Raw genomic sequence first — 10,410 nt, 5'->3', positions numbered from 1 at the left:
TCGGGATGAACTTTTTATCCAGTGGCACAAATCCATACGCTGTGCATGGTCGCCTGGTTCCAGATGTTGTACCATTTGATCATGGTAAGAATAACTCTTCATGATGTAAAGTTTGCCACACCTGAATACATGATATGCCGATGCGAGAGGCGATTCTACGAGTGATAAGACGCGGAATTCACTGAACAATATCAAGAATGTGCTCTCGTGTGTCTATCATTCGTACATCCTGCCTTTCAGAGTGCACAGAAACACTTGCAAGAGAACCAGTATCACGCAATGTCTGGTGAATTCGCGTAAATACACTTCGAGATGGAATCCTTCGATCGGGAAAACGCCTTTGGTATTCTTCAACAGCAGCACGTGCATTGCGATCGCAAAATCCACACACAAAATGCATATCACAATATTCCACGTGTGAAAACACAAGAGGCATTTCAGCAACTCATCACACAACTAATTTACCACCCATTCACGACCCCGCCGCAACGTAATCTGTAGGCTCTGGTAGGTTGCGCATGAGATCACGACTAGTGTGACATCACCACACTCAAGTACAAACAGATAACAGTCACAGCTGACTGTCCACAGTGCGTGGACCTGCAAGAAGACCACACTTTTCTCGGGCCATTATCTCTGTAACCGTTCAACTTTGGACATAGGTGTTTTGGGTTATATCGGCATACTTTAACATAAGGAACACCCTCCCGAAGTTTGGTCCATTCCTCCTGGGACACCCTGTATTGATCCATATAAGAGGCAAATTTGATAGTTCAAGGTTTGTTAATGTATTGCCTGATGGCAGATCCATGAGCCGAAACTTGTTGTGACATCATACAACAAATAAATTCGGTTATGCACAGTGAAATGTGAGTGAGTTGTTTGGTATATTTTTGTGTTTGACAGGGAAAATAAAACCCATATATAGTCAAAGGGTTAATGACACTGTATCAAATGCAAATGTTATAGAGCATAAAATGAACGCATAGTTATGAATGACTATGAAATGGGGAAAAATATGACAAGGCCATGCAATAGATCAGGTAACTACATGTTGGCTTATAAATAGGACCCTTTATATCAATCCCAGGAATTGACATGAGAGATTTAAGATAAAAAAGTTGAAACATGGCACGATTTTCTCTTCATTCCTTGGCTTTCTCCTGGAAGTCAGCACTTTGCCATTGCTACATACTCCTGGAAGTCAGCATCTTTCCATTGGTACACACTCATTTACTAGCATTGCCTGAGAAGGCAGCACATTGTCACATCCTTGAACTTTACCCTGGGAGCTTCAACTGTGATCCAGCCTAGGCTGGCCATGAAGTAAGCAAGCTAAGTACTTAAAATGGCAATATGTGGACATAACCCATTTAAAGGTTGCCTAGTGAGCACTAAGGAAAATCTTGATTAGAACAGCTGGTCTTTGGACTGAGATACAAACCTAAAACACTTTCATACAAAAAAGAGTGCTGATGACATATTTTATGGGATGATTATGAATGAATAGTAGGAAAGGACATGAGGGGAAGTAGCTGGAGCCTGCTTCAAAGTACTGTCCTTGAATCTAGCTGGTGGAGCTTGAGATGTTCACACAAACCTTTTGTCAAACTAGCTGACCTCCAACTAACATTTGGACTGACAATGCCAGGAACATGATACAAGAGTAACAAATGAACCTGGCTATTTAGTTTGCCAAATATGTAAGAAATTTTTCTACCTGGCTTAGTAAAGTAATGAGACTTTAAATTCATTTGCTAAGGTATGATTTCTAGATTTTGGATATTCTTTCAACCAAATCTCTTGTATAAAATGACTTCAACACCCACACTGCTGACCATAAAATAAAAACTGGACACTGTTTCCCTACAGGTAGAGACAGCTTGAGTGTGAAGTTGACCATTTACTGCAATCAATGCTGAGGCTAAGAATGCATGATGTTTACTTCTATATCCTCAGGAGGTTTGAGTGAACACCAGGGTCATTCTGAACATTATGAAAGGAAAAGTTCAGTGTTCCTCCCAGAAATAAAATCTTAGATACTGTCATATTAGCGACTGACTCAACACAAAACATAATATTTATCTGCAGTGAAACAATTTCATGATTTCTGTGATGCATTGAACATATGAATGAAGCCCTTACTCAGAATTTGAGAGAGATTTTTCAATTCACAGAAACTAAATCAAGCAGTAAGAACAACCTCATCCTCCTACAGAGGGACATTTTAAATTTTCAGTTTTGAATTTCTTATAGTTCAAACTCAGGCTCACTTATGTGAGTAGTAAACACAATTTCACACTGACACCAGGAAAAGGGGTTAAAACTCAATAGTTTTTCATAGTAAATTCAACAATATGGAGAACCATTCACTTGAAAAACTGACTTCTAAATTCCATCAACATACCACTGAAAAGCGGCCTCCGTAGTCTAGGGGTAACGTTCCCACCTCATGACTCAAGGTACGCGGGTTGAAGCCCGGCTGAGGTCGTGGAATTTTTAAGGGCGGAAAATTTCAGGGAACAAGTCCTCCAGGAGAGACTTTAAGCCGTGTGTCCCGTGTCATAGCTTTACGGCACGTAAAAGATCCTCATGTCTCTAGGAGACCTCTAAGCAAAATTAGGCAAAAGTTTCCTGCCCAAGTAGTTTCCAATTCCTCTGGTAGATGGGGAAGTATCGGGGACCACTGCCAGAGAGGTGGCAGACCTCGCTGGCAGAATGGGGCTGATAGCGAGCACCAGTACTGGAAGGGCATGGAGACTGGTAGAATAATTACAGGGGGATGCACAACAGATCACAGTGCATAATAATAATAATAATAATAATAATAACAACAACAAATACAACATACCACTGAAACTGGTGAGGTTACGAAGGTGCCACTGAGTGAATGCCTCTTGGCCAGCCTCAGGGGGAACACCCCCAATGAAGAGAGGTGTTGTGAGGTGCAGAAAATCCCTTGTTCCCTCATTAATAATGCTACGAGCAAGACCACGATCCACCCGCAGTGTGAAATTCTTCTTAATTGCAATCAGCTCCACCATATGATACTTTCCATCACTAACCATCTCAAAACTGCCAAAAAGAAACAGTCATACTCTCATTACTTCTTTGTATTATTGATATCACAATTCTTTTTAAATTTCAAACTGCCGATTGAAACTACAAGGATATTTGGAAAGTAAAGATACAAGTCCAGTAAAAATGCAAGGGATTTTTTTTTTCCAGAAATAGCAATGCTGGCATGTGAGATAGGAACCGTATGACAGGGTAGACCACAGTCACGGCAAAGTTGTGCTTGTAGTGTGTGTTTAAAATGGACGTGTTGATTCAAAATCCCGCCAAATGTGATGTTCATGGAGTAATATGATTTCTTCATTTGAAAGGAGAATCTGCTGCTGAAATTCATCATCAGGATATTCAAAACAAGCAGAGAGGAATGCTGATGTGAGGAGTCTGCTTGCTGCATGATAACGCCTGTCCACACACTGCTTGCACCATGCAAGAGTTGTTGCAGTCCTGCAAGTGGGAAGTATTGGCCCATCCACCACACAGCCCAGACCTTGCATCAAGTGACTATCAATCACTTGTTTTCTAAATTGAAGGAAAGTCTAGCTGGAAAGTCCTTCTCAGATGATGATGAGGTTCAAGACACGGTGATGAAATAGCTAAGAGAGCAGGCAGGAGATATCTATGATGCTGGAATAAAAAAACTTGTTCCCAGGCACACTAAGTGCATTGTAATCCATGGTGACTATTGAAAAGTAAATAATGGTGTGTTGTAAAAGTGCTACAAGTGAATCCAAAAAAGATTTTTTACAAATATTTTCTGGACTTTGTACCTTTACTTTCCAAATAACCTTCATATCTTCCTCTCTAGAGAGACCTCAGATAGGAAACCTCACCATTGGAGGCTACTGTAAAATTCATGATGTATGGCTTTTCAAAGTANCGTATGACAGGGTAGACCACAGTCACGGCAAAGTTGTGCTTGTAGTGTGTGTTTAAAATGGACGTGTTGATTCAAAATTTGATTTCTTCATTTGAAAGGAGAATCTGCTCCTGAAATTCATCATCAGGATATTCAAAACAAGCAGAGAGGAATGCTGATGTGAGGAGTCTGCTTGCTGCATGATAATGCCTGTCCACACACTGCTTGCACCATACAAGAGTTGTTGCAGTCCTGCAAGTGGGAAGTGCCAATCCACCACACAGCCCAGACCTTGCATCAAGTAACTATCACTTGTTTTCTAAATTGAAGGAAAGTCTAGCTGGAAAGTCTTTCTCAGATGATGATGAGGTTCAAGACACGGTGATGAAATAGCTGAGAGCAGGCAGGAGATATCTATGATGCTGGAATAAAAAAACTTGTTCCCAGGCATACTAAGTGCATTGCAATCCATGGTGACTGTTGAAAAGTAAATAATGGTGTGTTGTAAAAGTGCTACAAGTGAATCCAAAAAAGATTTTTTACAAATATTTTCTGGACTTTGTATCTTTACTTTCCAAATAACCTTCATACCGTCCTCTCTAGAGAGACCTCATATAGGAAACCTCACCATTGGAGGCTACTGTAAAATTCATGATGTATGGCTTTTCAAAGTACCTGAGATCTGATTACTGAACTCAACATAACAAAACACTGTTTAGTAATTAGGTTTACATGGCATTTTAAGTTCAAAAATATCAAAAACCTAGAATAACTTATAATAGGAGAGGAAATACATGCCTGTACATTGTTGATACAGGATAGTTGCCAACATCATAGCTGACACGGATCCGACCATTAAACAATTCAACAGCCAAGTGCTCTGATTGGCCATCATATAGAAGCACACCATTCTCTTGCTCTGTTGCAAACACCATGGTCACATTGGCTGATGGCTTTGTTCTCAGTGGTTCCAGTTCCACAAATGAGTTATTGTGTACAAAGCTAAGACTTGTCAAGTACTCACATCTCTTCCCTGAACACAAAAAGATACAATGCTTAAACTTCTTGAGCTGTGTAACACATTATTTTGACACTGAACTAATTGTCCAATTGTGACACTGAAATACTTGTTTATTTTGAGCTAGCACTGACCTATCCACCACTGCTTCATGCAGACTTCCATTATGATTTCCTTCTTGTGGGTTAGATGTAAACATTAACTTATGAGGGTCATTCATTTCACCCCCTAGGACTACTTTTTGGAACATAACTATCACATAAATTGAGGGTTACCTGCACTTAAAACTTCTGAATTGCCATAAATGATGCTAAGAACTATGAATAGAAAGTACTGGAATAAATTACAGTACAACTGAGGAAGCAAAAGAAATGTGGAGAAATGAAGTAAATGGAGATATACAGAAGTGAGTTGCAATGCATTGGACACACATGCAAAATGAGTGCTTATACAAGGATAAAGAAGAACGGAGAATGAAATATAACCAATACCAATGCAATGACTACAACCCATGTCACCATATTATAACATAATATCACTTACAACATTATTGGAGATTTGTGTCCAAGATATTTTAATCTTTTACTTTTTTATATGTAATTTTTAAAGTTTTTTTTTTCAGTGAGATACACCCCACCTTATGATGGTGTTGTAAGACCTAAACATATCAGGGTTTTAGCATCACACAGTCAACATATGCAATAAACAGGACATACTTTGATGGTAAATTGCATCTTAATTTTAACAATGGAGGAAGCTTAGTAATAAATAACTATTCCTGCTGGAAATATGAATGAATGACAATAATATTTTTCATATTTCTTCAGCCCCCTGATCATGCACCCAAGTTATTAGTGCAAATCTGGTGGTGAAGATGAACATACAATACAAACCTGAATATCCAGGTGCACATTTGCAGATGTAATCGTTCGAGCCCATTGGTTGGAAGCAAATGCCATTCTTGCAGTCATGGTGTTGGCATGGTGATGTCTGAGGATAGAGCATGGCCACCATGGGAGCAATTTCACAGAACTTGCCTGTGAAGTCCCCTGGGCACTTGCATGCATAGTCATTCACACCATCCACACATGTAGCCCCATTCTGCAATCAACAGATGTCTCTCAGAGGAAGAATGTGGGGTAGCTGGAGTCAATAGCAGTTGAATATTTTGTCAACAGCAATGAGCCCATTTGAACTCTTGTCTTGTGACTGCCTTCTGTCACAGTTACAATAATAGGACTATGGGCAGGATTATCAAATGATGTTTACATATATTTACCAGCTTTTGGGCCCCTGCAATCAATAATTTTCATACTGTAACCATAGGTCTTCAACTGACACTCTTTAACACTTCCCATTCCATGAATAAAAATTTATATCTGACTTCATGATCCATGTTTCTCTATTCCATAAAGTCAACTGGCTTTAGATTATTTGTCCTCAAGACAACCTAAATTCCTCTTGATTGTTTCTGGGTCACTAATGACCTACTTATATAACTACTCTGTTGGTTACAAAATTTGAGTGGAATTCATGCACAGGATCTCAAAGGGTCTATTTGTTGGGAATATCTCATAATGAAAATGACAAACCTCCAATCACATGCCTGTACAGATATGTACACTATGAGTACTGTTACACAGTTTGAATTAGAGAGAAGTTCCCACTCCACCCTAACAAATAACAATTTAATAAACATAAAGTTAAGGTTAATATTTATGATCTAGGAGTAAGGTAATGGATGATCTCAGTGAGACAAGGTCTGTGATGGCTCAGTCCCTGTAGGAGTCAGTTTGCAAATAAATAAACTATTCTAGGACAAAATCATAGCAAGGATATTCAGCTACTTAAACATTCAGGACCCTTGGATCTTTCATGGAGTCACTAATTTCCATACATATTGTCACATGTCTGCTGAGAGCTAGTATTGTGAAGCCAGCAGAGATGGCCACTGCAAGGCACTGACACTTGATCTTTTAAAGTTTACATGTACCGTATGTCCAAAAAGTATCTGACTTTATTCTTTCCCCTGTAAGTAATGGCCAAAGGGGTGGGGAAACCGAGTGTAGTGGTAGAAGGGACTTTCATGTGCATGCGTGATTTTTTGCTGACTTGCAACACTGCCGGATGCGTCTGTGGCTGCTTGATAGCGAAGTGGTGTAACACGTGTTCATCATATTCTCGTTTAGCTCAAGATGACAGAATGCTTGGAGCAGTGATACTGCATCAAGTTTTGTCAGAAACTTGGGGATACCCAAACGGAAACAATTCACAAAATTTAGCAGGCTTTCGGCGATGATGCAATGGGGGTCACTCAAATTAAAGAGTGTTTCAACCACTTTAAACTTGGCTGTATGTCGGCAGACAGTGAGCAGCGTTCTGCAAGACCGTCAATGCTGATGTTATTGAAAACGTGCAGACACTTATCATGGAGGACCGTCGTTTGGCCATCCGTGAAGTTGCTGATGAAGCTGGGATCAGCAGAGGTTCCACAAACACAATTTTAAATGAGGATTTTGGCATGCGAAGAGTGGTGGCAGAATCTGTGCCCAAGCTGCTTTCGCTGGAGCAGCAACAACTCTGCCTTGAGGTCACGCAGGACATGCTGGAGTGCGCCAACAGGGGTTCTGAGTTCCTGAAGACTGTGATCACTGGTGACGAGTTGTGGGTGTATGGATATGACCCGGAAACCAAGGTCCAGGCGTCACAATGGAAGCATCGAACATCCCCGAGGCCCAAAAGAGCACGACAGGTTCGGAGCAATGTGAAGGTGATACTGACTGTTTTTTCGACTACCAGGGTGCTGTGCAACATGAGTACGCACCACTAGGCCAGACTGTCAATAAGGAGTAATACCAAGAAGTCCTCCGCCATCTTCATGATGCAGTTTGGCACAAGAGACCGGAGCTGTGGGATTCACGCAACTGGCAGCTGCATCAGGACAACGTCCCAGCTCATTCATCGCACATGATCCAGGGTTTCCTGGCCAAGCATGGCATTCCGCAGGTTTGCCAGGCTCCCTACTCTCCTGACATGGCTCCTTGTGATTTCTGGCTGTTCCCGAGATTGAAGACACCGCTAAAAGGCTGCCGTTTTGACAGCCGTGAGGACATCATACAGAACACGATGGCACAGCTGCACACCATTCCAAAAGAAGCCTTCCAGAATTGCTTCCAGCAATGGAAGGACCGCTGGGCTAAGTGTGTGGAGTCACAAGGGGCTTACTTTGAAGGGGATTCGGTATTGTAACCACCCAGATACAGAACTTTTTTCCCGGCCCAAGGTCGGATACTTTTTGGACAGAGTAGTAAATCCATTTTGGCAGATGAATGCTACGCATCCATTTAGCAATAGTGCAGCTTCGAACCCTTCAGGTGAGAAACTAATGGCCTTATTTGACTTGAACAAATTTAAAATTTCAGCATCACAATGTTCCACTCATTATTCACCTGTGGGAAGTGGTGACGTTCTGGATATTGTCGTACATCAGCATATCAGAGTGTCAGATGTCATTGTTACTGATATTTGGACTCAGACAAACTACCAATAGTATTCCATATATTGGATCACGTCAAAAATATAAATCTTTCGGAAACTGCTGAAAAATTCATAGATTGGGAATGGTTACAAAGCCTTGCCTTGTTGATTTTCTTTGTGTCATGCTTACATATCACTTAACAGCCATACTGGATGAGAAGAAGCTTTTTATTATAATACAAAACAAAAACAAATGAATATAGATCACTATTACCAACTTGAACACTTTTACTNAAATGTTATAAACACATTTCTCATTTTCATCCTTAATTTCAAAATGTTGTCAACATTATTAGCTGTTTTACAAAGTTAAATTGAGTAACACTTAGTAATTTTGGTCTTCAGATTACAAAATTAGTACATGTAATTACTCGTAAAATTTTCTCAGTCTTATCAAAATCAGGCTTATTTCTTCTTAAGTATAATGTGTCTAAACATGGCAAATTTCTCTGGTGATAGCGGTTTTTTGTTAAAATGTCTGCCACCTGAGTTTCAGTGTTACAATATTTGATTTGAGAACAGTTTCTCTTTCAATTGTTCATTTATGTAGTGATGTAGTGATATTTATGTGCTTACTCCTACGCATTACTTGTCCATATTAGCTTGATTGCACTCTGATTGTTGACACATAGTTCAGCTCCCACCCTTTTTCCTGTCAACTCCTCTATCAATGTCTTTAGATATTTCCATTCTTTACAGCACTCAGCTGCTGCAATATATTTGGCCCCAGTGGTTGATAATGCAACAATACTCTGTTTCCTAGAGCACCATGATATTGGGCCCCCTGACATCATAATTACATATCCCATTACACTCTTCCTATCCTTTACATCCCCTGCATAATCAGCGTCACTAAATGCTTTCAGTTTCACAGTTTCGGAGTAAGATGACGTGTATTTTAATCCTGAATCTCGTGTACCTTTCACATACCTAAGGGTCCTTTTCACATTCTGTCAGGATTTTCCAAGGTTCTACTTTCCACATTTACAGCGAATGCCATATCGGGTCTGGTTTAGAAGTCATATATAGCAGGCTTCCTATAGCTTCTCTGTAAGGAAATCTTATGTCATTTTATCCTTCATCATTTGTTCGAGGGGTCGTGGCCATGGGTGTTTTCATTTCTCGACTTTCTTGCATGTTGTATTTTTCCAACATTTGGCTTGCATAGTTGGTTTGAGAGATATGTATCCCATCTTGTTGTCTCTCAATTTGTATTCCTAAATGAACTTTTGGATTTCTGGTTTTTGTTATCTGGAATTGATTTTCCAGTTTCAGCAAAATTTCCTCTATTTGTCTTTCATCCTCTCCCATGATTATCCCGTCAATTACATGAATGACCATGAACAAATTATTGGCATCATTCTTAAAAATGCATTGGTCAGATTTTAGTTGGTTTAGACCTTTTAGAAGGTCTTTTAGAAAGGTTGTCAACTTCTTGTTCCATTGCGATGGTGCTTGTCTTAGGTCATACAATGTCTTTTTCAGGAGACATATCTTGCCAGGGTTCTTGTATCCTTCTGGTATCTCCATGTAGTTTTCCTCCTCAAGGTCTCCATACAGGAAGGCAGCCTTCATATCAAAGGTTTGCATGTTCATATTCTTACGTGCTGCTATGGCAAACAGTACTCTAGGAGAATTCATGTCAACAACTGGGCTAAGGGTATCCTTGAAATCTAATTCCCCTTCCTTTTGTTGACATCCTCTCACAACCAGTCTGGCTTTGTCTCTTCCATCATCCTTGATTTTGAAAACCCATTTACTGGTCAGAATTTTCTTGCCCATTGCTTTCTCTCTGTTTACATATATCCAAGTTTTGTTTTGGTAGAGCGAATCCTTTTCCTCTTTAATGGCTTTCTTCCACTTCTCGCTGTCTTCGATCTCCATGCACTCGTCATATGTATGATGGGGTACCCAAAAGAAACCG

At 40.1% G+C, this 10,410-nt stretch overlaps 1 protein-coding gene across 4 annotated transcripts in view; it reads right to left on the bottom strand.

Annotated features, from left to right (window-relative positions):
* The window catches only part of LOC111866833 (protein slit), a 635,722-nt gene that overhangs the window by 15,913 nt on the left and 609,399 nt on the right, over positions 1-10,410 (bottom strand). For all 4 annotated transcript variants that reach the window (XM_023856131.2, XM_023856134.2, XM_023856132.2 and 1 more), the window contains exons 29-31: positions 5,843-6,050; positions 4,730-4,964; positions 2,852-3,075 (exon numbers count right to left, since the gene is read on the bottom strand). In XM_023856131.2, the coding sequence (XP_023711899.1) occupies positions 2,852-3,075; positions 4,730-4,964; positions 5,843-6,050 (667 nt within the window). The remainder of the gene's footprint in view (positions 1-2,851; positions 3,076-4,729; positions 4,965-5,842; positions 6,051-10,410) is intronic.

The sequence above is a fragment of the Cryptotermes secundus genome, unplaced genomic scaffold (assembly GCF_002891405.2).
Source record: "Cryptotermes secundus unplaced genomic scaffold, Csec_1.0 scaffold533, whole genome shotgun sequence".
NCBI lineage: Eukaryota > Metazoa > Arthropoda > Insecta > Blattodea > Kalotermitidae > Cryptotermes > Cryptotermes secundus.
Note: the sequence above shows the minus strand (reverse complement) of the source record. Positions and strands in the feature narration are given on the sequence as shown.